Source organism: Drosophila santomea, chromosome 2R, assembly GCF_016746245.2.
Source record: "Drosophila santomea strain STO CAGO 1482 chromosome 2R, Prin_Dsan_1.1, whole genome shotgun sequence".
Lineage (NCBI taxonomy): Eukaryota > Metazoa > Arthropoda > Insecta > Diptera > Drosophilidae > Drosophila > Drosophila santomea.
The window spans coordinates 8,994,871-9,022,526 of record NC_053017.2 but is presented as its reverse complement, the minus strand read 5'-3'; the positions used below and the strand labels follow the sequence as shown (position 1 = coordinate 9,022,526).

Sequence of the window (27,656 nt, the reverse complement as noted above, 5' to 3'; positions counted from 1 at the left end):
GTTAATGGACTAGAAATCGACCAGGACTGATGGCATTAAATAATAAAATAAATGCAGAAATGCTTTTGGGAGCGGATTAAAATGGGGCTAAAAAGGCCCGTTTCGGTTTTTCGGGCCTGACAAATGGAATTTGCCACATATGACAGCTTAACTTCATATGCTATATACCATATATTCTGGGGGTTAAATCTATGACGAATGTGGCTGTAGAACTGATGCGGGTCACTCCGATGGAAATCTCTGGCCTCTGTGGTCAAGTTTTTATCACAATTGAATATAATAAAAGTGGAGAGAGAAAGGAAACCGGAAAACCTATTCGGCCGCAAATGTTTAATTTCCTTTTGTTTTGACATGCTACACACAATCCTCGAGCTCGAGCTGTCATTAGCATTTGCGAAATCTATTTAAAAGGACGGGTGCCAGTAATTCCCCAGCCAAAGTTCAAATGTCACCCGGTTCGTGTGGGTATGCCTGTGGTGGAGATATATTTTCCAATTCCCCATGGACTGGGGATGATACGCCGCGTCCTGTTTGGGTGCCGCATATTTGGTGGCATTCAATTGGAATATCAACACGTGCCACATCATCTTCAGCATCTTTGCTCCTGCTTTCGCATAGTTCAGTTCGCCTTTTCCGCTCGGCATTTGTCTTAGTGCAGAATGAGCCCGACTTCATTAGAAAATTCCGCAAATATTTTGAATTTATTATTGCGTTTTTATATTGCAGCCGAACGAAAAGGCTTTGGCTATGCAGAATGGGGCTTCTCTTCAGAGCCAGTGAAAGTGAATAGCTGACTGGCTGATTAAAGGGATTTTTGCTTGATTTGGGGAAAATATTTTAATTTATTTTAAACTTAAAACGACCTAAAATGTAGAAAAGGACGTAAGGGATATAGGATATGATCTTTAGATCTAGTGTGTCGTATATACATATGTATGTAGTATTAAATTTTTATCGATTTTTGTTTTCTAAAATTAAATTTGAAAGAATATTCTTGTATATTATACATTGAGCCATCTATATATAGAGTTTCCCATCGTATACATTAGTTTAGATACCTATACAATTTATCAATCCTTATGGAGCAATAAAAAACGTTTGCACCCCAATTGCATAATAAATGCCAATTGAATACTTATAGAAAAATATTGGATAAAATATAATTTTCTGATTTTAAAAAACTAAAATAAAATTAATTAAATAAAAAAGTGTTTCGCCCAACGTGGGGCTCGAACCCACGACCCTGAGATTAAGAGTCTCATGCTCTACCGACTGAGCTAGCCGGGCACTTGTACACCTGAGTTCGGATAACTTGTAACAAATACGCCATGGTAAGTAGATATTTATAGAATTTTCAGAAAGATCATTTTTGAAAATGCTTAAAAGCTATTTTAAGTTGTTACCTAAAACTATTAGAGAAATTATTATACAACTACAAATTAAGGCTTTCAATGCTAGCTTGTATAGATCACTAATAAATTCAATAATTTATCGTTGTTGATAGTATGTATATTGATGTTCTTTAATTTCCAAAACACATTTTATGTAATAAAATGCATTTAAATGATAGTGGTTTTTATCTGGCCTAATTAGGCGGGTTTAAGCCAGAATATAGAACAACCCATTTAAGGCGGCTTACGAATAAAAGAAAAATTAAATTAATGTCCTTTCAGCCATTTCGTTCACTTAGAGGAACCAGCATGTAATTGAGGCAGATGACTAGTCCTGCGCAGTGTCCAAAAAGGAGGCGTGGCCAAGGACGACCAATCAGATGGCACGGATAGTACGCATTGCTTTTATCCGCCAGTCAGAGGGAAATGCCGAAGCGGTAGGAAGCTGTGGAAATCACTCGGCTCCTCACTTGTTGCTCGCCCAGTGAGCAGTGGAAAGGCGCCGGGGAAAAGCGTGGAAATTGATAATAAACGCACTTCGCACGTACACACACTCGGACGAGCATTTAGAGGGTGTGGTGGCATAGAACACTTCTAGTCACATTTATTGCCAGCTTTTATTTTATGCTTTTGATTTATGGTGCGGCTTTTACACTTAGGAAAGTCTTGTTTTCGGCCAGCTACAACATTATAATCATTCACCACTGTGCAGATTTTTATCTGCCTTTAACTTACTTTTAGGCCAGCACTTTAGAGATGTACTTGGTTATAATCTGAAAACCATACTCAATCCGTTAGAAATTCTTGCTTAGAATCCTTTAGTGATTTTGTGATTAATGTGCACTCCTTTCCCCACACAATCCATCTTCCCAGTTAGCTTTCTGGACATTGACCAATTGCCGAGCCATTAGTTTTCCCTCCATAAAAGCCTTGTCGCCTTAAGTGTCCTTGCGGATTGCTTCTGTACCGACCATTTCTACCCTCTACTTATCTAGTTAATTGCATTTTTATTTGCCTGTTGCGCCAAAACAAAACCAAACAAAAATAGAAGGGAAGTGGATTTTGTGGCGCTTTAAGTAAATAATACAGTTTTTATTACCTCCATCGAATTGTACAGATAACGCGAGTCAGCTTAAGTACTTAGCACTCTACGCAATTAATCGTATGCTATGTAATAATAAAAACCTAAGAGCTAAGCGTAAGCTGTTTTTTTTTGTTCACAAGAATCAACAGAATATGTCTAGCTTAAGCAAACATTGCGATCGGAATCAATTAACATTTAACATTTCAACCAAGCGACTTAAAGTGTATATAGTACAACAGAGTATTTTCCCTACAGTATTAAGCCTACCAAATTGCACACTAGCACACAAGCCCTAAGAACTACGACTACAACTAGTCTAATTGGCCACGCTAACAAACTGCGATTGGGTTGGGTGCCATTACGCATCGTAGATCTGAAGATTGTCAAAATCATCGAGCGTGTCCTCCGACCCCGAAGCGGTAAGGTCCGACAGCTCATCAAGGCACTTCTGCCGCTTGCGGACATTCCAGTGCAGACCCTCGGCCAGAGAGTCAAACCAATCGGAGATTTGGTCCTGGGAGCAAATGCTGGGTACGGGATAGATTGAGGTGGTCACTCGCAGGCTGTCCCCGTGGTTCAGCTCCTGGTCGTTGCGTCCGTCGAAGGAGACGCGTGATGTGTTGCGGCTATCGGGTGAAATTGATATCTGGAAGGTGAAGGGAGAGCTGTTAGTTGTCGAGCTTCTTAAACAAGTTGATTACAAAATAAATATAATTTGTTATTCACGATCTAGACAGCCAAAGTCCGCAGTAATTTGCTTGTCATAAAAAGTTTCTTAATTAAAGCATACAATGTTTCAAACCCACCTTTAGCTCAACTCCAGCGGGCACCACAATGGGCCTGAAGCTCAGCGAGTGCGGGCAGATGGGCGTCACCAAAATGGCCGGCACGGAGGGATGGATCATGGAGGCACCGGCTGCCGCTGCATATGCCGTGCTTCCCGTGGGCGTCGAAACGATCAGGCCATCGCCCTGCACCGACGTAATGTATTTGCCGTCCAAGAAGATATCAATGTTGCTCAGGTACGGCGAGGGTCCTCGGTTGATGACCACCTCGTTGAGCACCAGGATGCTATTGTTGTGGCCATTGTTATTATTGCAGCCAGCTTTTCCTGTTTGTCCGTTGTTGAGCTCCACGTAGTTGAGCTGTCTCTGGAAACTGGGTATCAGGAGATTGCCACCCACCGAGTGCAGCAGCGACTCCTTGCGGCGTTCGCCCTTGCGGTGGATGGAGCAACGCAGGCGACTACGTAGCGTTAGAGCCGCATGGCCCTCCAGGACATTGGTCACTTGTTCCTGGAAGTTGTCGCACTGGAAGGGCGTAAGAAAGCCAAGGGAGCCCAGATAGAAGGCCATCACCGGTGGGACAGATTGCTGGAACAGCTGGGAGGCATACAGTAGAGTGCCATCGCCGCCCAGGCAGACGATAAAGTCAATCCGATCGGTCAGGTCATCGCGGCCATCTCTGGGGATTTGGAAAATGAATTCACAAAATTAGTTTATCTGAGAAAACTACTTTCAGTACCAAACAATACAATAAGCTATGTAGTCATACTCACTTGAAGGTCACTAGCTTTTCACGGAGTGCCAGGAAACGAGCTCTAACGCCGGCGTACTGTCCGTGCACTTTCTGGAACTTGGAGCTCTCCTGCTCCAGCTTAACGTCATCCCGCAGCAGCTTGTCCTCAAGGACAGCGGACTCCACCCAGACGACCATGTGCTTCTCCTGCACCAGCCATTCCACCAGCTGAACAAAGGGCGGCAGGACCTGGGAGTCCTTCTTCTTGATCACGAGGACGGTGAGAGGTGGCTTGTACCAGGTCAAACGCTGGCTGGCCGGATCCTGAATCTGCATCACCATGGCGGAGTTCTTCATAATGCGACCACATGGCCCGAAATGCTGGAATGGCGACGGAGCATTCAGACTTCTAGTGCGCCTGGAAGTAATCAAACGAAGAATCGCATTATATATAAGATACACAAGGAATGAGTGTGGCACTAAGAGTACACCTCAAAATACGCGGATCGGGCGCCACTGGGGTCACCTGTTGCTCCTCAGCCTCGGAAATCTGGCGCTGCAAGGCCGAAGCTAGTCTTAACTTTTGGTGCTGCATAACGCCAGGTTCTTAGCTATTTTGGATGGTCACGCCCTTTTTATTATCGTTTTATAGACAGGTACTTGGTGGTGCTCAACACACAAACTTGTTGAAAATGGAAATTCCGATGCGAGCGCGACTGCTGCTCGTTCGAAGGTTACAAAATCACTGACAGGCCAATTTGGTGTTCGAAAACACAAAATAAAGGTATGTGTATAATGAATTTATATTTTTGTTTTCATTACAACAACACGTAGCAGCGCAAATAAACTTGTTGATTCTGCGGCCCAAACAAACAGGAATTGCACATGCCAACAGCGAACCGAAGAGCGCGAAAGAGAAACGCTCTTAGCTGTTGACTGCATGTTAATCTCATGTTAAGTTCTTAAGATTGAGCAAGCTTGTTTTTCTCTCTCTCTCTCTCTCTCTCTTTTTCTGAATTTTGAGAAATACAATTTTTAAAATTCTTTTAAATTGTGTTCCCTTTAAGCGTTGTATTTAATTTATTTGGACAGCTAATTTACATAATAATAATAAGAGCACATAAATCCATCAACAAGTAAATGAAACCATGTAATTAAAATTGTGACTCATAATTTAAAATTATTAAATAATAAAATAAGAAAAACAATTAATTTTAATGTAATCTTAAAAAATGTAATTGTTATTGTGTTATGATTTTTAACGTGTTCAAAAATCACATGGTTTCACAGCTTTCTTATAATGAATTACAGGGACCTCCGAAAGCCTCGGAGGACCTCGGAAAGTCCTTTAAAGGATTCACGAAGAAGAAGTGTGTGTGAGAGCAATATTCTTATTGTTCTGCTGTTAAACTCTGTGCGTGCGAGTGCGAGTGTGTGTGAGTGTGCTGGGGTGCTGCTAGCGGGTTTGATTGATGTGCTAATTCGCAGTGACTCAGCATAAAGAGCCACAAAGTGAGCCAATGAGCCGAAGGATAGCCTAGCAGGAACTGGACCACTGCACCATGGGCACCGTGGATGCAGAGCAATGGGGTGCATTGGGTTACGAAACAGACAGCCAGATATACATATACCCTACTTAATTGCACTTCCTTTTTTACAAAGGATACATACCGATATAGAAGCAATAATTGCTCTAACTACATTAGAATTTCAATCATATGCACAAAGTTGATGGTTTTTATCACTTATTAATATTTATAACAAAATTATAAAATCTAAATAAAATAATCTTTAGGAAGCATTAAAACCCACAAACAGAAACATAAGATAATTGAAGGTGCTAAAACAATCATTTAAACACGTTTTAATAGATCGATGCAGTCCACAATTCGCCGCCTACTTTACTTATCGTTCACAACATAATTTAATCGCAGTGCACTTATTTCATCAATCAATCACGGAGATAATCCCATTGTGATTATAAAAATAGGAACTGACTCACTTTAAGACAAGGCACAACGACTAAAACTTGGGCGAAAGGAGCACGTCAAGAAAATGACGTTAAGATGACTCATTCGCATTCGTTCTGAGGCAGGAGGATGTGGTGACAGAAGGTGATCTTGTTTCGCCAACGACTTAATCACGATAACGACTTCTGGGGAAATTCAGATTGATTTCTTCACTTACGCGACATGTTCCACAGTGAATGCCCGCTAAACGCACTTGTTCGATCGCTACTGTATACAGACTAAACTAAGTTTCCAGGTGAAAGAAGCAGTCGACACAAGAAGACACTTAATTCCCCATGCGACGTCAGCATGACAATGGGGTAAAAATTTGTAAATTCACTGGCATATCGTAAGCCAAAAGTCCGGTTCATTTTCAATTTCCCGAGGGCTTTAATGAGGGGTCTACTATATGTATAATCGATTTGCCGTCCAGACAAGCCATGCAAATGCGGTTAAAGCCACCTGACCTGCACACCTTTGGATTTCGGCACGGCGGGTCGGTAGACTGTCACGACTGTCACTCCGATTTCGTCCGATTTGAATATATTTCAATACTGTACATATGTATGTCTACCTGTTGCTCTTGGTTTATGACCGGCGCCGAGCACAAACTGGCACCGATTTCGAATCTAACTGGCGTCTCAAGTTCTTCCAAACAAACTGTAAAAAAATAGTAGCTTGTGAAGAAAAAAACCTACACATAAATTAACAGACGGCGCCATCGTAGTACCAATGAGCGAGGTGTTAACAAACTCGTTTTAAAGTGGCCAAAAAAGATGGATATGAAAACACGCAGCAAACGCTGAACTATGCAGAAAGGTCAAGGACTTGTTTGCTTGTATGAATAAACTGAAAAATACGTGATTTATTTCTTTCAAGCCTTATTATCAAGCCTTATTTACCGATATTAGTTTGCTTCGTCATGCTGATAAGGAAATATCTGTTGTGAAATTGATACTAAGTTCGGGGTGGTACTATTAACCGATTTGATCTGTGTAAACAATACGCGCCTAAATGCACACCACACTATTCACACCTGATAAGCAGCAGCGACATGGTAAACACTTGATTACAGCAACACTCCTTATCGCTGACATGCCGCGAACAAATGCTGCACGACCTGATAACTTTCAGACAACCCCACTGAGCAAAAATACGTCATCTGCGATTAATAATTGGTCTTTTTTGTTCTTTATCCGATAATTGGTTTTTTCTGATTTTCAATAATTTGTTTATTTCTAAAACAATTTAATGGCTAAGAGTTATTTATAGAACTCAAGGTCTAGTCGATGCTAATTAAATTTATATTTGAAGACCTAATTATGGCCGTACTTAAAAAAACCAAGGCCATGGAGTAAAATAGATATTTTGGGTGAATATTACTTGGCTTTCAATTAAGCTAACAAATAGCAGTTCAAATAGCAACAAATCACACAGAATTATAATGGAAATTTAATGTTCATTTAGTTAAATAAATATCTCTGTTTGATTCTAACCTTTATTTGAACTGTCATATATTTCCATTTTTGGCTTATCTGTCTTTCACGGACAGTGTGTTATTAATTATAAATATGAAAGACTCATATTCAAAGTTTTATCTAGTTCAAAACTTTTTTTACTGTTCTGGTTTGTGTCATAGGCTTATCGGTATTTTTTGGGGTTGCCGTGAACTGGGTTAGTTGGGTTAGGATTACTTACGGCCAAGTGCCACTACGCGTGCGTCGGGTCGTGGAATCGAAGTAGCCGTCATCGGGTTCCTCTTGGGATTTGGCCTGCAAGTTGCCTGGACTGGTGGCCACACAGTCACCAGCGGAGGCTTCATCCTTCGCCCTGCTGCTGGCCATATTGGCCGTGTGCTGGATAATTCTCTGGCGCTTCAGCGAGGCATTGTGGTGCATGAGGAGATCATTGTACTGGGTCTGCTGGTGGCCAGTGCCACTCCAGGCCAGCTTGTAGCTGAAGATCTCCTCCAGACGATGCTGGTGCAGGGTGGCCAGGTCGATGTCCGACAGGCAGGTCATGTTCAAGTCTTTTGATTACCGAATATCACTCAACACGTTCACAGGAGATTCGTGGTGTTAAAACATTGTGCCACTAGAGATTGGGTGGGAAAAGTGAGCTAAACATTTCGCTTGGCATTTCTGGGAAGCCCACACCCTTGATATGACCCTGATTGGAGCCAATGGTAAATACGCGAGTTAACCTTGCTCCCTTTGGCTGGAGGTGTTAACAAAGCTAACAATTTTGGTAACAAAAGAATGCAATACATTTTTGTGGGATATAAAAACGGTAACTGCTTTGGCGCGTGGTAAAAGTTGATAAACAAAAACGATCACTTTTTGTTGGGGTTTTCGTATTCGAACCGGTTTTGTGTTTCTTTTGAAATTCGTGCAAAATAAATGTGTTATTAGCAATCGAATAGTTTGTTTTGCTTGCCTTTTTTTTGGCCAACCTAACGGACCAGAGACGTAGTTCCGGCTTTGACGCAAGTGCCACCCAAATCGAGGGAGATGGCCAAACAGAGATGGCTAGAAAGGAGCGGCACAAGGCCTAATATGCGTCATTAGCCAGCTTCCGTCAACGGGGGATTGGGGCGGTTTGGCGGGATTTGGACTTGGCCAACTTTTATCGCCCGCTGCTCAGCCACATAACGATGTCAAGTATAAATCAATTGGCATGAAATCCGCTGGCAAAGCCGCACGAAAAAGTAACTCGGACGTACTAAACAAGCAAACAGTTAGCTTTATAACGAGAAATATAATTAAATCTTTTTTGTTCGTGATCGCTTTGCGTTTGGTCAACAACCTTTGAGTAAGACAAAAACGAATAATACAAAAAAAAACTCAAACTCCGAATACGTCCACTTAGACCACAATTAAACAGACTTCTCTGCAGCTCTTCTCAGACAACAACCCACTTGGGCATAACAGTATCGCCAGCCATTAATCTAGAAATCGTGACCCGTGTGTGCGATGAGCTTGAAGATCCCAATCATTTCGGTTTCCCTCCAAAAGTGCCCCATCAGCAGTTCATTACCAGAGGTCGCCCCAAGATTCTGCTGAGTGCCTGATAAGATGGGGGCCTTAACAGGCGGAGGAAGGACCTGTGGAGGACTTCTTGAAGTTTGAAGCCCTAGGAAGTCACAGCTAGCAGTACAGCGGGAGCTTTTGACACTAGATCCTTCAACAGAGGAAGCTTTTGCAACAAGATCCTTCAACTGATTTGCCAAGAATTGATTTTTATATTTAGGGGCGTAGAACAATCTAATCACCACACAACCTCTTCCCACAGAAAATAATTGGATTTGGCGCTCGTTTCAATTGTTATGGCATAATCAAAATCTAGCATCGCGTGATCCAAAGCCTTCGCTCTCTTCTATTTTTGCCCAGATCAGGAAGCAAAAAGTAGGCACAAGTCATTGAAACGTTCCTGTAGAACAAACAAAGGAAGGTACAAGCCACCGCCCCCTAGTCGCAATCGCCGGTTACATCCGTAGTAATCGGACTATGACAATAGAGGGGAACATAAAGCGAATTATAAATGACTTATGGGCACAAAGAAAACTGAAACAAATAGGCGGCGGGCACAAATTAATTAATCAATATACGGACGAACCGAGCAACAAAATGCGCAGCGGCATCAACTAACTGCAGCGATTATCATTGAATGGATCGGAAAGTGGACAAGGGAACTGCCCCTCCGGATCAGTGGAACCACCTGGGCGCAACGTGCCTACATGTGCATGTCAGCGCGGGTTTGCAATGATATAATTCAAATGACGCCTTTCGTCATGAATTTAAAGGTTCTAAAGTTGCAAGTGCAGGTACTACTAACTTTCATAGTACACGCGCAACCTTTGTTTGTTATTAAAATGTGCTCAGTACAGAGGGCGATTACTTTTCATAGATTATTATGCAATTAACTAGCAATTTTCTTTTCAAAAGTAAATACATCAAGCTATTTACAATGTGCCAGGCTTAGTCGATGGCTATCTTAAGTAGTAATAAACTGCAATCTTGATGGTATAATTTATGAGTATTAGAGATTGTTTGCTATGCTGATTGTCAATTGCCATTCCGAATTTATCTAATCCAAAAGGCAATATTTACAACAATTTTGTTTAATTTATTTTACGAAGCGCCCTGCCAATGAAATAAATACATGGCTACACTTTCGTTTGTATAAACAAACTTTGTACCACAAAGCACGCGTTCGGTTAGGTTTGAATAAATAATTAACCCCTTCTGGATTTATTTACTCTAACCACTGCTCCAATGTTTGTTTAAGTGAGTCAATGAATGTGACAGACGAACTGGGTTATTAAATTCTTTATGATCTCTAGTAGATTTGTTTTTTGGGAAGAAAAAACTATGAACTTTAAACCATTCAAAGTAACAATTCAAGTGTGATTTTTAAACAAGTGCTCTATTCAAGGTAGTAACATTTAGCGATAACCACTTATTTAATTTGACGAGATAAGCTTCTGTGAAGCAACTACACAGAGAACCCGACTTGTATAGTTCGACCTCCAGTTCTCGAGTGGATTCTTCAGTTTGAGCTCAGTCTAGTGCAGAACCATCTAGCAAAGCCTCCAAGAAGCTGGACTGTATCTGATGGATTGCTAGCTAGCTGGCTGCTGGCTGACCGTAGAAGGAAATCGAAAGTGGGCTTGGGGCTTTGGGCTTGGAGCCCAGAAATGCCAAGTCATGTCTGCGCTAGACAACGCTAACCAGTGGCTGCCAACAAAGTGCTCTAATTACACGTTATATAATCTGTTTTATTTTCTCCTTAGCACCAGCTCGAGCCAAGGCAAAGCTCCCAGCAATCCGGCGGCTTTAAACTTTTAAACTGACCAGCGATCGGCGGCAAGCGGGCAGGTAGGTAAACGACCGAGTCGAATCGAATCGAATCGAATCAAATGGAATCGCAACACGAAAAGCGATCGACAAATCGACGTGCCACGATCGACAGACAGGTGAGTTGAATGGCGGGACAGAGAGCGAACACGACCGTGCTGTCCGGTGAATATGCGATAACTGAGCTGGGACGCCGAAAAGCTGATTAAATTGGACGACTTGTGCGCGATTCCGATTCGAAAATAGCCGAACGAGCGATTGTAAACAATGAACGGCCAGATCGCTTGGCGGGTTTTCGCCGGACATCGCTGGTGAGAAATCAGCTGAGCGCAGCCACGCGTCGCGATCGCATACATGCATGTGTACATGCATGTGCATTTGTATGCAGTCGCATGCATGCACATGTATGCATGTGTGTATGCTCATAAGCAACAGGTGCTCTCACTGTTATGTAAATGTAATCAGCGGACAGCGGCTGGTTAATTGCTGCTATCAAATTCCACAAACATATGATTGATGAATGCAGTCAGCGCGTAATTCATTTTATATTTTACAGCGTCATAAGAACAATCTAAGCACGAAATTATTACTCATCAATAAGTTACCATTAATAAATGTATAGCTCTGTTAACAGAGGCCTAAATAGCTCTATAAACCTATACTTTTCGTCTAAGTGAGAGGTACAAAATCGGAATTTAAGTGAAAAAAATCGATTTTAGTGGCCTGCATCTGGCACATGTCACACATTCGTCACACGTGTTAACAGTAGTTAAAATTCGCTGGAAATTACAAACAAAAACAACATGTGTGGCCCACTCGAGAGCCAAGCGTTTTCCGGGCAGCTCTAATTGATTGCCAACTATTCACTATATACTATAAATACATATACATACATATGTAGGTGGTACATTTCCTCTGCTGTGCAAAACAGGGCTGTACGCATTTGATAACAATTCAAATTTCGTCTCCGTTCGTTTTTAATTAACAGATTACTTAATAGCATATTGGTCTGGTTTCACTTTAGATTTTGTTTGTTTTAGAGAACAAGTAAATTGGTTTAAAGCCATAATTGAAAACACGAATAATTCATAAAACAGCTGATCACAGCTAGCAAAAAGATAAAAAGGCCAGATTTGACGTGAAACCGCAACCAGGTGTTGGCATCACTGGCCGCCCACTTACCACCACAGACGCATCCGGAGGTCATCGCTGGAAGTGCCGTTAATGAGGCCAGGACCCGGTGCCGAGGATGCTGCAGTGCCTCCTTGTCCCTGTCGCCCGCTGTTCACATGGAGCAGCTGATTGTCGTGGTCGTCGTAGTAGGATCCATTGCACTGTGCGGTGGCCTTGGGCACCGTTTGGGCGGCCGAGGGGGTGGACGTTGGGTTTAGCGCTGCCTTAACCGTTATGGAGCTGGAGGACTTCATTGTTTTGGACACTTGCTTGCAGCTGGGTATGTGTGCGTGTGTGTGTGTGCCTGCGCACCAATGTGTGCGCGAATGTGAGTGTGTTGTTATGTTGTGTTGTGTTGGCCTCAGCTTGACCCACAAACGCGATGCACCTGCCGACGACGACACCCACTTTCGACGGACAACTTCCCGATTTAAGGCTAGGCGGCGACTAGCTCCTGATTTGCAGTTTCCTGAACGCGAGTTTCAATGTTGTTCCATGTTATTTGTTTTTTTCATGCACCAATTCCCGTCAGTGTGGCAGTTGCTCGCGAATCGAAGAATACCCATAGCACCATATATCACCCGATGGTCACACTTTGGCGCGTGAGTTTAAATTGCTCATACGCTTATTTAAGATATGTTTACAAAGTTATAAGCTTAAAATTATAGTACTTTAAGAAAATAAACAGAGACTTTTGGGTAAGTTATAAGCTTATTTGTATTTAAATAATAGGTATATCAAAAAAACAGATTATTTATATGGGAAGAGAAACAAAAACATTTCGGCTTAGACTTTTAAAGTATTTAATTAATATTAAATAACCTATAACATTCCTAAAACTATATTCACACCTACAATTTTTCATGTCCAGAGCTCTTAATAGAAGCACTCTTAAGTTAGTTTAAATACTTTCTTGTTTGCATATCCGATAATAAAAACATTTGAAGCTCTGCTTTAGGCTCAAGTTGGATAATGAGTGGCACTTCAAGGACTCCAGCACTTTTCTTCACAACTTACCGAAACTGAGTTCGCTTCTCCAGCAAACTGATGGGCAGTGCTTTCCTCAGCGGAGCTGGCGAACTGCCAGGCGTAGAGGCGTCTCCATTGGCCATCTCCCGCGCCCGCTGCATATCTTCGGGATTCATTGCTCGGATTTCGAATGCTCACTTCCCAACTAAAGCACAACTATAGCACAATTTCCTATTCAAATACAACCGTTCGCTGGCAGCGTTCGCCATCAACTACGCTCAGATTTTATGCAGTTCACACGACCAGATAGGCACGCATCGCACACCTGTCGCACGCACACGCAAAAAACGGGGCGCACACCTTGAGTTCGGCGGGCAAAAAAGGCGAAAACATGCGGCTAAAACACGATCGCTCGCAAATGAACAATGGCACAAGATTTTAGCCGCGTAATGAACATGGCTCGTACCGCCTGAGGGCCCAAGCATATAGCCTCAGCATCGGCGATAGCTACACTTTCCAAACGCACCCAAATCTATGCAAACTAATGTTTTCTGACAGGCCCAAGTGCGTGGCAACCACGTGAATCCAATCCAATCCAATCCAATCCGATTCCATTTGATTCGATCCAAAGGCAGCGACGAGGTGAACAACATGCAACAAGTGGACTGGGAGAGGCGCTCTAAAACCAGTCTAGATGATCTGGGTGTGCTTGCACTACACAAATGCGAATTATACAAGGCAAAGCTGGAGAACCCATTTCAATCAGTTTGCAATCAGCCTCAATCTACAGCACAACTTGACAATGTTTTTAAATTATTATGTTCCAGCTAAATTTGGTTAAATGTTCGGAGCATTCCATTAATTTGCGGCTACAAGCTGAATTTACAGGTATTATTTTATTTAGTAATATAATTCAATTGCTTATCGTTTTAGAAGTAGGACTTTTTGAAGTTCAATCTCAAAATTTTGAGACCTGCTAAAATGTTGCATTTATATTTATCTAGCTGAAATGTACAATGTTGCAAGAGCACTGGCGTTACGAACAGTACAAATAGTAAAATGATTCCCATACATTTGGCAAATGAGTTTAAACAAGTTGTTTCGAAATTGTTACTTGGAAAATACTACAAAAATTACGCACTAAGCCAAGGGCGAAGCATTAGAACTACCACTAAAAGCCCTAACCTACGGTTTCTATTAGCAACAGGGACTTACGCACTACACATCATACAATTTCATGTTCTCGATCTCGTCCAGCGTATCCTCCGATCCGGAAGCCGTCAGATCCGACAGCTCGTCCAGGCACTTCTGTCGCTTACGCACATTCCAGTGCAGTCCATCGGCAAGGGAGGCGAACCAGTCGGATATCTGATCCTGGGCGCAGATGCATGGCACGGGATATATGGAGGTGGTCACGCGGAGGCTGTCACCATGGAAGAGCTCCTGCCTGTTGCGTCCATCGAAGCTAACCCACGATGTGTTGCGGCTCTCGGGTGATACTGATATCTAAAAAAGCAACGGACGTTAGATGGCGATCTCTGGGCTTAATGGGCCAAATACAAAACCCACCTTCAGCTCCACTCCGGCTGGCACCACAATGGGTCGGAAGCTGAGCGAATGCGGGCAGATGGGAGTCACCATTATCGCCGGCACGGAGGGATGGATCATGGACGCACCGGCCGCCGCCGCATATGCCGTGCTTCCCGTGGGCGTCGAAACGATCAGGCCATCGCCCTGCACCGACGTGATGTACTTTCCGTCCAGAAACAAATCAATATTGCTCAGATAGGGCGAAGGACCACGATCAATGACCACTTCGTTGAGCACCAGGATGCTGTTGGCTGCAGGTCGGGCATCTCCATCGGGATCTGCCTCCAGAGTCTTTGCCTCGTGTTTTCTATCGCCTCTGCGATGCATAACACAGCGCAAGCGACTGCGGAGCGTTAGCGCAGCGTGACCCTCCAGGACGCTGGTGAGCTGCTCCTCGAAGTTGTCGAAGCGGAAGGGTGTGAGGAAGCCCAGGGAGCCCAAGTGGAAGGCCATGACGGGAGGCACGGATTGCTGGAAGAGCAGCGAAGCATACAGCAGGGTTCCATCGCCACCCAGACAAACTATAAAGTCTATGCGGTCGGTTAGGTCATCGCGGCCATCTCTGTGGAAATAATGGTTTAGGTTATTATTCGATTTACACATTGTACATATACACAGACTCACTTGAAAGTCACTAGCTTATCGCGAATGGCCTTGAATCGGACATTTTCGTTGAGCTGCGCATCTTCCAGCACGGCCGACTCCACCCAAACGACCATGTTCTTCTCCTGCAGCAGCCAGTCCACCAGGTAGACGAACGGCGCCAGCACCGAGGCATCGCTGACCTTCTTGATCACCAGGACGGTGAGTGGAGGCTTGTACCAGGTGAGCCGCTGACTAGCAGGATCCTGGATCTGCATCACCATGGCGGAGTTCTTCATGATGCGGCCACATGGTCCGAACTGCTGGACCGGCGAGGGTGCGTTCAAGCTGCGAGTGCGCCTGAAAGGAGTGTAAAAACCAGGAGAATTAGTAGGGATATAACAGGGTAGACAGCTCTTTAAGGACCTAAGAGCAGGGCGGTTGGGTTTGGGTCGCAAAACTGGCTCCTCGCGAATGCAGTTGTTATTGCAATCGCTCATATCCTCCCACTTCACATTGTTAAACTCTTCGATGCTCAAGGAGCTATGCAGCGGAAACGAGACAACCGCCTGCGGTTGATCAGGACGCAGGGGAAACATTTTTCAATATTTGCACAGGTTTTCCAGAATATTTGGCTTGTTTTCTCCAACTTTGCAGTGTGCAGACTAACTCCACTGAACTGTAAATCAACCTTATGCAAATGGCAAATGGCGACTGCGAGGGCAGACAGAAATCGAGAGAAAAGCGTTGGGAGCTGGGACACAATTCCCCAGAATCGCATTCTATATTCCCCTTCCTGCTTGCATTCGTAGATGCACTTAGAAAAAACAGGGGAAGTGTTATCAATGATCTTATTTACGACTACCACGTGCACATTGCTAAGAGTAGCAATTATGAAATGATAAGTGGAATATGGACAATAAATCTCTTTTTCTTGCACATGAATAACGAAGAACTGGGGGCTATATATTTTGCAGTGCACTTATTGCGCCATCGCGCAACTGATTTCGATTTGGATTACGAATGCCAGCTGTTCGCATGCAATCTTATAGCTAAGGGAACCTTTCAGCTGTGTGTCCACTTACGGCCAGGTGCCGGATCGTCTGCGCTGCCCACCTGACGACGAACCGATGGCATTGGCATTCTCTCGGCAACGTCCCCGTTCCAGACAGTTTCCGTTCAGGTCCGGCTGCACCTTTCGCTGCAGATTGCGCTCCAGACAGAGCCGCGTCATGGCACTGAATCCGTCCTGGTAGCCGTGATGGTATATGTGGTGGCTATTGGGCAATCCGTAGTGCCAGCGCTGCTCCAAGCGATTCTCGTGCAAGGTGGCCAAATCCATGTCGGACAATGCCATTCTCTGCCACTTACAACAATAGTTACTCCACTTTTTGGGTCCAAAAATGCGGTCTCGTACACTTGGGCTCACGGAATGCAGTCAGACCGCATTTCTTGTGGCCAGCTAGTGGCGATAAAGGGACCAAGGTTAGTTTTGTTTTCACAACAGAACGCGAGAAATTGTTGCTTTTAAAAATAACACGCCCACGCACTTTTCATCGATGAGCCAACAAAATATGAGCCCACAAATGTGTCAGCCACAAAAGAGAAAGTGTTTTATCAGCGAAACTGGTAATCAGAAATGCATTACGCTGTTGTGTTTCTGGGAGTGTTTCAAAAAACAACTCTTCTTTCGTTCACTTCGACTTCATGTCAAGCCAGAGATAGGCGTTTTCCAGCGTTTTTCCCCGAGGATTACTGCGCCCGACTGGGCGGAAAATTGGCTGCCATGATGGAAATGACGGAGGGCCCTGAAATTGTCAACCGGGCGATCGCGAGTGCGAGCAACAACTGAGCGCCTGAGTTGACCACGTTGGTCCGAAGCGGACTGGGTTTTCCACTCCGCGCCATCAGCGGCTTCCCGCTTCGATTGGAGATCCCATTTAATCAGTTTAATTGATAACATCGAAGCTATCAGGGCGAATCAATTGCCGAAATTGGCACGAGTCTGGACCAAATCGCTTTTCAATTTCTATCGTTTGAGTTGAATCAAAAGACCATTTTGGTAATGGTTCATTCAACTCTTGCAGCGAAAGATTGTGTGAAGTGGTGTCTATGGCAGTAAGCCGTATGATATGTGTTCCTTAAATTAGTTGATATACTGCTTGGTTATTTCTGCGTACACAAACTCTTCCAACGACTCAGTAAATGCCCATTTTGCAACGAATAGATATCAAATAATATAGAGTAATCAACTACCTATCCCTATAAACATTACAGCATTATTGTTACTTTAAAGTTGGCTTTGCGTAAGCAAACAAATACACAAAACATACACCGAGTGCTAGTGGAACACCTATTTGCATGTCCACCACTGTGTTGTTGCATGTGAGATGGGAATCCGATAAGAGTTGTGTGTAAGACCGCATGATTACAAATTCGGGCAGGTGATTGGGACCTTACCACCACCAGCTGCTGGTCATGTGGTTGCCGCCCAGTCCCGGTGCCGAGGTGGATGCAGTTGCTCCATCCACCGTTCCGGTGGCATGCAACAGATGACTTCCATCTGCAGCGGCGTCCTTTTCGGTGCAGAAATATTCCTCTTGGTCGGAGCAGTTTCGTTCCTCTGGCGCTGGCATCCTACTGTCACGGCTACAGATTCTTGGCGAGATCAGGGTCACATCTGTGCCCTATCTGGAGGAATCCCGTGCTCTATTTGCCTCTTAATGCCGCTCACCGAAATGATTTTTAACGAATTCTTGCAATGCAAAAAACTGGTCAAACTTTTGGCTAGGTCTGTCAATAAGTCGATGAAATAATCGATAGTCTCGATTCCTGGGCTTATCGCGTAAGCAAGCGCGAAATTTAAAAACCCAACGGATGTCTCCACCTTCGTCACTCAGTAGAGCATTCGTCATTCTCAATTAATGTGGACAAAGGAGTGTACTTGGCATTGCAAATTAGTCAGGCACGTGAAAACACCCTTTTTTATTTTTAGCCTAACTTGTACGTGTTTTGGGTGCTTCTAACCTCTCAAACAAACATTTTTGTTGTTTATTTTTAGAACCGCTTATAAACAATGTACAAATATATTGCGGAGAAATGGCAATGTGTGAAAAACTTTAATTAGATATATAAGTATTATTATATATATTATTTTTGTGTATTTGTTATAAATTATTGCAACCAAAAAAACTATCAATAGCACTGGGAATCATTTAATGAATAGGAAACGACTATGGACACTGTTGAAACTAGTTTTAATATAGAAACTACTCAAAAAATGCAAGCTAACTGTATTTATCACTTTAGCTTCCTTTCCTGTGAAGCTTTCTCCATCAACCCACCTGAATTGCTTACGCCTTTCACTCAAATCCAGGACTCTTCGCAGGGGCTTGGGTGAGTTTCCCGGCGACGTGGCTGCGGCTCCATCGTTTTCCTCCTCCAGCGAACTGGACACCGAGCTATTTGCCACGATTTGGCGGGCCAGTTGCAGATCCTCCTCACGCATTTTTTTTTATTTTTTATTTTTTGAGAGGTATGATAAAAACCGAGTTTTGAGACGAGAACCTCGTTGTTCCGGTGGCGAGATCCAACTAAGTGACTGCTCGTGCTTCGTTTTCCAAAATATATACAATGCATGCGCATATGTAATACTTGGCGGTGCGATCGGAGAGGTAAGTTGTTGAATAGATGCTGTGCCCGCCCCACTCGTACTTTGAATTCATTAAGAACCTCCCGTCCCGATATTTACATTTCCAGAGCAACTTTTTCGAGCGGTCCATATTTTGACGGCCCCGGGGCGTGGCCGATCTGGTATGAGATCGATTTATAAAGCGTGGATATGCGTGGATTAATAGCCGGTGGCGCACTCTTAATAATATATGTCCGAAGGTAGCGCCAAGAATATAGGCCCATTTTTGCATTAACACCGATCGTTGGGTTTTTTAAGTGGACCTGCCCATATTGTTGGTACCGATTTTCACATTTTTATATTCCATTTGCATATTCCGTTTGTCCATTTTATATAAGAAATATTTTGTCGCTTTAAAATTCCATTTATGACCAAGGTGAATGCACAGGGGTGTCAGGACCTGCAGCTGTAGTAGGGATTTAAGGGCATTAAAAATAATTGTATTTTATATTGAATTGTTGAGTTGAAATGGGTAACACTACATACTATTTAACCATCGTTTTTCAACTTTTACTAAATTATTTAAGTATTAAGTTTTTCTTTATTTCAGATATTGTTTTCCTTCTTAATTTAACATTTGATTTTAACAAGTGATTTTCTTTAGTTATCAAGTAAATAGTGTTTTACATAAAAGAATCTGGGCTTACATGTATTTTACATCCAATTTGACATATACATTCTACAGCAGCGCTGCGGTCACACTAAGCGCCCACACCGGTGCCATCGATAAGAATAGGTATCGAACATAAATCGATTGCTGGATTAGCACTGCGGCCGACGATTTTACGTCAAAAGCGAAATAAGTTTATTTAACGTACATAAAAGCTCAGCATTATGGCAGCAAAGACAGGATTACCTCTGCAGATGTTTGGCCGCCGACTCGTCCACCTGCGGTCATCGGTCACTTCCCAAAATATGAGGTAAATCCGACCGCATTGCTTCCTCTTTTCTGTGACGTAATGAGGGCGCACGTTTGTCGGCAATTGCACGTAATTCTAACACTGCCCCCCGTTTCTCCCCCTTCTTCTACCCCACAACCAGTGCCCTCCGGTTGTTCAGCACAGAGAAACAGCCGGAAGAAGCGGCGACGACGGAGCAGAAGGCCACCGAAGCCTCGCCAGAAGTGGAGAAACTCACCAAGGAGCTGGCCGCCGCCAAGGAGCAGAACGCCGAGCTACTGGACAAATACAAGCGCTCCCTTGCCGACAGCGAAAACATGAGGAACCGACTGAACAAACAGATCAGCGACGCCAAGATCTTCGGCATCCAGAGCTTCTGCAAGGACCTGCTGGAGGTGGCGGACACCCTGGGACATGCCACACAGGCGGTGCCCAAGGAAAAGGTACAAACTACTTGCTACTTGCGGATTTCTCTTACTGAAGTTCAACTCTTAAAGTTGAGATAAGAAATTCGTACCTCATTGTTGAATGTACTACTTCAACGTACTTTGACTTTGAATTTGTGCAGATTTTCTTTATAATGTATTAGAGATTGCAATCCGTGCCGCATTACATATGCACATGTAGATATATTTGGGTATATTAGGCCCAAGTGGAGTTTTGAATTGAGAATAGCTCCATATTCGGATTACCTTAGGGATTTTTTCTATTCGAAGTCTTCTGCCCCGTTCGTTGATAGCTATTTCAGACTTTATGCCCGATGTTCGTTGAACATAAGTGCAATATAAACGACCTAGTGAGAGTTATCCCAGTTACATTGTAACATTTTTAAAGCTACCCCTACTAAAGATCTTAATTATTACAGCTCAGCGGCAACGCTGATTTGAAGAACCTGTACGAGGGACTCAGCATGACGCGCGCCTCGCTGCTGCAGGTGTTCAAGCGACACGGACTGGAGCCTCTGGATCCCATCAACCAGAAGTTCGACCCCAACCAGCACGAGGCACTGTTCCAGAAGGAGGACAAGACCGTCGAGGCCAACACCGTCGTGGAGGTGACCAAGCTGGGCTACAAACTGCACGAGCGTTGCATACGTCCGGCCTTGGTGGGCGTGTCGAAGTGTTGATAGCCATGCGGCTGCCCTGAGGCGTGTAAAATTTCCAGTAGCCCCATCCCCAATTTACATGGCGTCTCTCTCAGTTGTTTGCAATTTGTTTTCCGCTGCAAAATTCATGTACGTAAACCCCGTGTAAATACAATCTATCCCACAAACGCGACCTTCGGGCAGAGCTTGCGAATTTAGAATTCCTCCTAGTTTCTAAGAGATCTGTGACTGGATTTGATGGCCACAATTTGTACCACACGCGTTGCCATCGAGTGTTCCAATATAAGGTTTAATTACGATAATAAAACATGTTTTAGTTTGTTGATATATAGCAAGATATTTGTATTTCTCATCTGTAGGCTCTGTTTATCTAGGTCTCCCTCAGTTTCCTTTGATTTTCCCGTTTTCATCAGCCCTCGAAATTCGAATCCCTCTTGAAAAACCATTTCTTTTGTTAACAAAATGCAGGTAGCGCAGGGTAATCGCATTCCTGCTCGTCGCGTAGGTGGAAAATTCAATGGAAATGCGTGATGTTCTATGGCCCAGCAGGTAGGCTTCCAGCACGTTCCCATGAATTCAGATGAAACACAGATGGCGGGTTCCCTAAAATGAGATTTGCTCCAGAGTTCAAAGTCTACTTCAAACGCTCTTCGACTGTCGTGGGTTAGTTGTCCTTAAACCTTTGAAGTGATCAGAATGATTGGTGTGCTAATGCGTTTCCTCTGGTCCTTGGCCATGGTGCAGTGCATCCAGGCCAGAGTGTCGATGCTGCCTCGCTTTTACGGACAAGACAGTGCTATCATAGTGGACATCAATAGAAAATTCCCACCTAGAATGGACTCCAAACTGCAGAACGCCTTGTACTACAACCTGCCGGTCTACAAACTGATTAAGCCCACCACAACGACTACTTCGACCACGACGGCTGCTCCAACCTCTGGTTATCCTGCTGATCTCCTGGACCTTGCCCACAACAAGCTGGGCCTAAAGGAGCTGCCCAGCCTCGAGGATCTGGGCGAGATGATTGGCACCAATGGCGCCAGCGAGACCATAGATTACATACGCACGCTAACTGGAACGGAGGAGGGTTTGGCCCTGATGAAACAGTATCTGGATGCCCTGCACTTCGAGGAGGCCGAGGAGAATGTGGCAGAGGAACAGGAGAAAGCTGAGAACGACGACGACGACGACGATGATGATGACAACACGATGGGCAATGCCAGCTACGATGAGATACCCCAGGAAAGGGCCACCGCCCCAGCAGATCCCAGTCCAAAATTGAGTTTAATGCAACGTTTCGGCGACTTTATGAAGCAGTACAACCTGTGGTCCGGTCAGGTCTCCACTACCACCACTCCTGCACCTTTCATCGCTGCGCCAACTGCCTCTTTTCAGCCCGTTTTCGTGCCTCCTCCTCCTGCTGGCATGACGCCCCTGCGTCCGATCCTGGTCAGGCAGCCTCTGCCTTATCACTATCCCATTCCCCTGCGCCCAGTGTCGTTGGCCAGCCCGAAGTCCATCCAGCTGCCCACCACCACCACCACCACGACGACCACACCTGCTCCTGTGACCAAGCCGCATCTCAACACGCCCAAGCTGATCATGCAGGAGGATGCGGAGGGCAAGTACTCAACCCTGCCTCCGCACATCCAGCAGCTGGCCAAAATGGCCAATATCTCACCGCAAGTCGTGGAAATCTTCCTGGAGCGGCAGCCCAAGCTGGCGGAACTGGCCAAGCGCCTGAGCACCCTGGCACTCAGTCCGGAGCAGACCCAGGCCATGGACGCCCAGGTGCTCAAGGCCGTGCAGCACGCATTGAGCAGCAACGATGATCTCCAGCGGCTGATCGAGGCGGCCCAGGCGCTGAAGTAGGCGGAGTGTGTGACTAGTCTTAATGCCATTTCAAATGAAATACATGTTCCATAAACCAACCACATTTGTGATCTTATTTTGTAAAGGTTTTCAAGTTGGGAAATACTATGGGGGTATGTGTATCAGATCCCAATGAATCTAATGCAAGTTGTATGGCTTAAGGGGTTTCTCTATATAATCTCGCTATCATTTGGAGATTCTTACGAAAATCGGAGATCATTATACATGTAGATATGATATATTATGGGTACACATGCACACGGATTTCAGAGACTGACTTCATAAAAGTGTGTATTTATGTATATCTTAACTGGGGTTCTTAAGGGGTTAAGCATGTTATATAAACCTTAAAGAAAGTATTTCAAATTATTATAATGTGGTTAGTACCTCAAAACGCAAAGCTTTTATCCGCAGACGTTAGTCAGCACGTTATTAAATACTACCAAGTTTTTCTAGCGTTTCTTGCATAACTGTGGCCTATTTGTGAAGTTTCCACAGTTTAATATTATACAACGCTTGCTGGTTAATAGAATTCATAAATGTTTAACAATATAAATGAAAAGCAGTGCCTGGAAATTAGCACAACGTTTCGGTAAGATTGTTAAGATTTCTATATGTCCTTGAAAAATAGCACCCGATTACCCTGTAAAATGGGCAAATGGGCGTGCATAGGACAACACGCAATAACTTATTGAAATATACATATGTATATAAATCTATACTTAAGTGTTTGACAATTTAAATGAAACGCAAAACCCAGGAATTAGGTCAAGCATTTGGTAAGATTGTCGATGGGTTTTCTATATGTCCTTCGAAATAGCACTCTGCTACCCTGGAAAGTGGGCAGCCGAGCGTGCATAGGACAACACGTGGTTCCAGAAAATGAGAGATGCAACGATCTCCACCAAAAATAAACCGAATTGAATCGAGTCGAAAATTAAAGTGAAAAATCAATGGGTGGCCAGCAGTGAGACCTTACGTGTGCTACCGCAATATGCCCACCTAGTGGGGGCGTATACCACAAATTAGTGTTATAAATATACCAAGAAGGTTCGGCGCTTCTTACATCCAGCCTGAAAGTATGCAATAAAATTTAAAAAAATTTAATATATGAAATATTAAATAATCTGATAAATTCTTTTATAAAAGTGCTATTCAGTCAGCCTATTCCTAATAATAAGGCATAGTACCAAATTACATAGTAATACTTTTCATGTTTTCGTGGCACATAAATCATTTGCTTGTACTTTTTTGGCTTAGAAAAAATAGCCAAAAATAGCTAAAATATTGAAGTAAAAACTAGAAGCACTATTATACAGTAGAATCCGGTTATAGCGACTTTCAATGGAAGACGCACTAACAGAAGGGTGGAAAAACAATTTTTTTGTTTGTTTATTTTATGATTTCCATGTTCGTAATATGTATTAACATAAAACAATATAATTTTTTAATCAAAAAAAAAATTTAATCAATTTAATTTAAAAACAAGGGGTTTTTTATAACAAAAAGCTGAAAAAACTAGAAATATATCGAAAACGCCGATTGAAAATATCCGATTTTATTCAAAAATCCATTTTTTGATAAAAAATAATCCGTTTTTTTTTCGATAGCAGTAAAAATAGTTCTCCAAAAGTGGAATGCCATACCTCGTTGAATTCGTAACAAAATTTCCTATTTACCTGTGCTCAAAAAAGTAAAAAGGAATTTTTTGCCATTCTTTGCAAATTTTGAAAACGCCGATTGAAAATACATATTTTAATTATAATGTAAATAGCTAATTTAAAAAGTATAAAAGTCATTTAAAAAGTATAAAAGTCATTTAAAAAGTATAAAGTATGTAAAAGTATAAATATGTATAAGAATATGAATTATAGTTTTGATCGATAGTTATGATCGACTTGCAGACAAGAAAATATCTGTAGGCTTAGTTTTAGTATTCCCTTTTCGGTTTCAAAATTCAAAATTAACAAATGGCATTAAGACAGCAGATAATGAATATGGCTCATTTCCGGGCCAAAACGTGGAGTTCTAAGAGCCTGTCCAGCAAGCCGGCCAAGTCCTCCTTCGCCAAGTCGATGAAGCCCCTCAAGGAGTTCAAGCGCTCGCGGATTCCGAAGATCAGTGTTGTTGGAGCCGGTCAGGTGGGCACGGCGATCACCTGCATGCTGCTGCTCCGGAATCTCACCAAGAACCTGGTCCTCCTGGACATTAACTACGAGCTGGCCAAGGCGGAGGCACTGGACTTTCAGCAGGCCTCCGCCTTTCTGAACGATGCACGGGTGGTGCCCTGCGGCGATAGTGCCAACTCCAAGAACTCCGATGTGGTGATCATTACGGCGGGAGCACGGCCTTCCGGCAAGGATCGTTCCCGCCTGGCTGCGATGCAAAAGACCGTCGAAATCCTCAAGAAGGCGGTGCCCAAGCTGGTGGAGCTCAGTCCCAATGCCACCTTCATTGTCATCTCGAATCCCGCCGATGTTATGACCTATGCTGTCCAGCGGATTGGCAAGCTGCCCAAGCACCGCTGCTTCACCACTGGCTGTCACCTGGACACGGTGAGGTTCCGCAACCTGATTGCAGATCGCCTTCGCTTGCCTCCCTCCCAGGTTCACGGCTATGTGATCGGCGAGCACGGCGCCAGTGCGGTTCCGGTGTGGTCCAGCGTCTCTATCGCCGGCATCCGGCTGAATGATGTGGTCAAGAGCCTGGCCTGCGGCGATGATCCCGAGAACTGGGCGGAGATCAACGGGCAGGTCACCACCGGCGGCCTCGCGGTGGCCAAAACCAAGGGCTACACCAACTGGGCCGTCGCCCTCACCTGTACGGACATCGTGCAGGCGATGTGCGGCGGCAAGGGTAAGATCGCGTCCGTGGGCACGGACATGCAGGGCATGAACGGCATCAAGGACAACGTGGTGCTATCACTGCCCTGCCTGGTCACCGCCGGTGGCATCAGCCACGTGTTCGAGCTGCCCCTCACGGATGTGGAACAACGCAAGCTGCTGGCCTCCGCCAATGTCCTTCTGGAGGCGCAATGCTCTCTGGATCTTTGAGCAGTACGTCATTATTCATGATTGGCCAAGCCAAAGGATATTAAGAAGTCCTTGAACAATGATTTAGCTGAGCTTCTGAAGGACTCTATTAAGATACTTAAGTATACTGATGGTTTGTTGAAAGAGTATGGTATTATTTGATGGTATTAAGAAGATCGCCGCTTTAAAAGGTGATCCGAAATATTTATGTATATTGTAAATATACCTTTTGGAAATGACAAAATCTGAAAAACGTGGACCTTCTCTGTTCCATAAATAGAATGTTAGCCACATTATTGTATTTAGACAAGTATTATACATTTTTACCAAAGCACTAAATATAAAAAACAAGCACTTCTTACTGCAGCCATCATCGAATGCATTATTCAGGGAAATGGCCCATGAAAACCACACCCAAATCTCAAGTGGAAAGTGAAAAATGAAAAGCAGAGAAGACCAGCTGTGGGAGCGAGTACGCAAGTTGCCCTTTGCCCTTTCCACTTTCCGCTAGAGCGAGTGAGATGAACACACACGAATGTTTTGTTTGAGCTAAACAAATGCAGCGATACTAGAAGACTTTGCCTGTTCTTAGATTTCTGTGACCCTGTTAGTGGACGTCTAAAATTTTGTAATTTTCCCAAAATTTATGATTTATATCCCCCCTGGTGCAGTGACAATTCTTGCGAAGATCTTAAGTCCCCAAGGTCTTGGGGCAGCACGGCCAAGAAAAATCGAAAGTCAAAGGTCTTGGAAACGAATAGGTGATCAGCACAAGTGAGAAGGCAGCGCTGATGAGCTCCAGCTAAGAAATGTGGAGTGGAGTCCCAAGACTTTTGGAGCCAAGGTCTGCGATTGTAGCAGGCGCCCACGAATCTCAGCAGCGACTAACGATCGCGTTCCGCTCACCACATTTCGTTTGGCTGCTCCACCATCAATTTGATTTTTGGTGCCGCCGATGCGACGAAGCGAAGCGAAGCGAAGTGAATCAAGTGGTTGGCTGACCCGGGGTTGCGACACGCCAAGATCATGCAGCATCCCATCCCATTCCATCCGGTAGATGCGAGTGTAGCCAAGTGTAACATGCCACCAGGCGCCCAGAAGTTGGCGGCCAGGTGGCAGCCACGAAACTCGGAGATTTTCAACGCCTCGTTGCATCGTCTGGGAAAATGTTCCGCCACGATATTTTTTGGGCTATTGTTGTTAGAAGTGAATGCAAAGACACGCCCACGCAGGGCTGCGCCTCTCCCACTCCCTTGCCCTTGGAATTTGTTTAAATAAATGGAAAATGTTTAACACAATTTAGCTGTTTGTTTGGCTAATGGAAATTCACTAGGCGCACAGTGCGTGCAGAAAGTGAGCACCGCCGTTTGATTTTCCAGCTACCTGCTAATAGATTTTTGGGTCTGTATGTTTTCTTCATTTCCTTATGTTTCCCTGTTGAAATGCTTTAGTTTTTCCCCCAAATCACAAACAAATTTAGGGAGCGACCCCCACGGAGCGTGACAAATGTGCATTTAATTGTTGTGATTGTGTAACTATGAATAGGCCCACATAAACTCTGGTCTGGCTGTTGATAGATAGATACAAGATCTCCGAAGAAGGGGCAGCATGCTCCATTTGCTGTTGACCTAGTGAAATGCGACAGTTTCACATGTGTTTTTCGGGACTGCGTGGGATGATCGTGGCGCACACGCGTGTTGGCATACTGACCGCAGGCAGTGTACTTGAGCTGGGGCTTCCCCGTGAAGCTGTTCGCCTGCTCAAGTGCTACACATTTGCATGGTCTGGATTTTGTCGAATTACGCGATGCCATGAACCATATCCGTGCATTCTCCCACACATGCCATCCTCTAATTTCGATGTGCATCCGAGTGTGACCTTCGAC

At 44.1% G+C, this 27,656-nt stretch overlaps 5 protein-coding genes and 1 non-coding gene across 12 annotated transcripts; 3 read left to right on the top strand and 3 right to left on the bottom strand.

Annotated features, from left to right (window-relative positions):
• Positions 1–1,214: 1,214 nt before the first annotated feature.
• On the bottom strand, positions 1,215–1,287 carry Trnak-cuu. The gene has a single exon. It is a non-coding gene; the product is annotated as a tRNA-Lys (tRNA).
• A 1,164-nt stretch (positions 1,288–2,451) lies between these two features.
• Positions 2,452–12,565, bottom strand: LOC120447177 (NAD kinase). 4 transcript variants are annotated; one of them, XM_039628636.1, is made up of 5 exons: positions 10,856–11,041; positions 7,701–8,096; positions 4,034–4,411; positions 3,282–3,939; positions 2,452–3,121 (listed from the first exon to the last, which is right to left on the bottom strand). In XM_039628636.1, the coding sequence occupies exons 2-5, from the start codon at positions 8,021–8,023 to the stop codon at positions 2,834–2,836; spliced, it is 1,647 nt and encodes a 548-aa protein (XP_039484570.1). In that variant the 5' UTR covers positions 8,024–8,096; positions 10,856–11,041; the 3' UTR covers positions 2,452–2,833. The 4 variants fall into 4 exon arrangements, with proteins under 4 accessions (XP_039484570.1, XP_039484571.1, XP_039484573.1 ...); XM_039628637.1 differs by lacking the exons at positions 7,701–8,096; positions 10,856–11,041 and adding an exon at positions 12,041–12,565; XM_039628639.1 differs by lacking the exons at positions 7,701–8,096; positions 10,856–11,041 and adding an exon at positions 6,181–6,304.
• A 1,312-nt stretch (positions 12,566–13,877) lies between these two features.
• LOC120447178 (NAD kinase) lies at positions 13,878–18,743 on the bottom strand. 4 transcript variants are annotated; one of them, XM_039628644.2, is made up of 4 exons: positions 18,517–18,743; positions 15,215–15,532; positions 14,570–15,152; positions 13,878–14,506 (listed from the first exon to the last, which is right to left on the bottom strand). In XM_039628644.2, the coding sequence occupies exons 1-4, from the start codon at positions 18,678–18,680 to the stop codon at positions 14,219–14,221; spliced, it is 1,353 nt and encodes a 450-aa protein (XP_039484578.1). In that variant the 5' UTR covers positions 18,681–18,743; the 3' UTR covers positions 13,878–14,218. The 4 variants fall into 4 exon arrangements, with proteins under 4 accessions (XP_039484578.1, XP_039484576.1, XP_039484574.1 ...); XM_039628642.2 differs by lacking the exon at positions 18,517–18,743 and adding an exon at positions 17,633–17,964; XM_039628640.2 differs by lacking the exon at positions 18,517–18,743 and adding an exon at positions 16,258–17,020.
• An 860-nt stretch (positions 18,744–19,603) lies between these two features.
• Positions 19,604–21,202, top strand: LOC120446070 (grpE protein homolog, mitochondrial). The gene is made up of 3 exons (XM_039626849.2): positions 19,604–19,783; positions 19,905–20,205; positions 20,628–21,202. Exons 1-3 carry the CDS (start codon positions 19,698–19,700, stop codon positions 20,886–20,888), a joined length of 648 nt encoding a protein of 215 aa, XP_039482783.1. The 5' UTR covers positions 19,604–19,697; the 3' UTR covers positions 20,889–21,202.
• Positions 21,203–21,511: 309 nt separating this feature from the next.
• On the top strand, positions 21,512–22,798 carry LOC120446069 (PH domain-containing protein DDB_G0287875). Its single transcript, XM_039626848.2, has one exon. The coding sequence runs from the start codon at positions 21,564–21,566 to the stop codon at positions 22,737–22,739; it is 1,176 nt and encodes a 391-aa protein (XP_039482782.1). The 5' UTR covers positions 21,512–21,563; the 3' UTR covers positions 22,740–22,798.
• Positions 22,799–24,629: 1,831 nt separating this feature from the next.
• LOC120446696 (L-lactate dehydrogenase B chain) lies at positions 24,630–26,137 on the top strand. The gene has a single exon (XM_039627793.2). The coding sequence runs from the start codon at positions 24,710–24,712 to the stop codon at positions 25,790–25,792; it is 1,083 nt and encodes a 360-aa protein (XP_039483727.1). The 5' UTR covers positions 24,630–24,709; the 3' UTR covers positions 25,793–26,137.
• The last annotated feature ends 1,519 nt before the right edge of the window (positions 26,138–27,656 follow it).

Excerpts from the sequence above, each read along its gene's own strand:
- LOC120446069 (XM_039626848.2), top strand. The coding sequence starts at position 21,564 with ATGATTGGTGTGCTAATGCGTTTCCTCTGGTCCTTGGCCATGGTGCAG.
- LOC120446070 (XM_039626849.2), top strand. The coding sequence starts at position 19,698 with ATGGCAGCAAAGACAGGATTACCTCTGCAGATGTTTGGCCGCCGACTC. Across the intron at positions 19,784-19,904 it reads GTCACTTCCCAAAATATGAG|TGCCCTCCGGTTGTTCAGCA; the intron begins GTAAATCCGACC and ends CCCCACAACCAG. Across the intron at positions 20,206-20,627 it reads AGGCGGTGCCCAAGGAAAAG|CTCAGCGGCAACGCTGATTT; the intron begins GTACAAACTACT and ends TAATTATTACAG.
- LOC120446696 (XM_039627793.2), top strand. The coding sequence starts at position 24,710 with ATGGCATTAAGACAGCAGATAATGAATATGGCTCATTTCCGGGCCAAA.
- LOC120447178 (XM_039628640.2), bottom strand. The coding sequence starts at position 16,529 with ATGGCATTGTCCGACATGGATTTGGCCACCTTGCACGAGAATCGCTTG. Across the intron at positions 15,533-16,257 it reads AGACGATCCGGCACCTGGCC|GCGCACTCGCAGCTTGAACG; the intron begins GTAAGTGGACAC and ends CACTCCTTTCAG. Across the intron at positions 15,153-15,214 it reads GATAAGCTAGTGACTTTCAA|AGATGGCCGCGATGACCTAA; the intron begins GTGAGTCTGTGT and ends TTATTTCCACAG.
- LOC120447177 (XM_039628636.1), bottom strand. The coding sequence starts at position 8,023 with ATGACCTGCCTGTCGGACATCGACCTGGCCACCCTGCACCAGCATCGT. Across the intron at positions 4,412-7,700 it reads ACGCGTAGTGGCACTTGGCC|GCGCACTAGAAGTCTGAATG; the intron begins GTAAGTAATCCT and ends GATTACTTCCAG. Across the intron at positions 3,940-4,033 it reads GAAAAGCTAGTGACCTTCAA|AGATGGCCGCGATGACCTGA; the intron begins GTGAGTATGACT and ends CCAAATCCCCAG.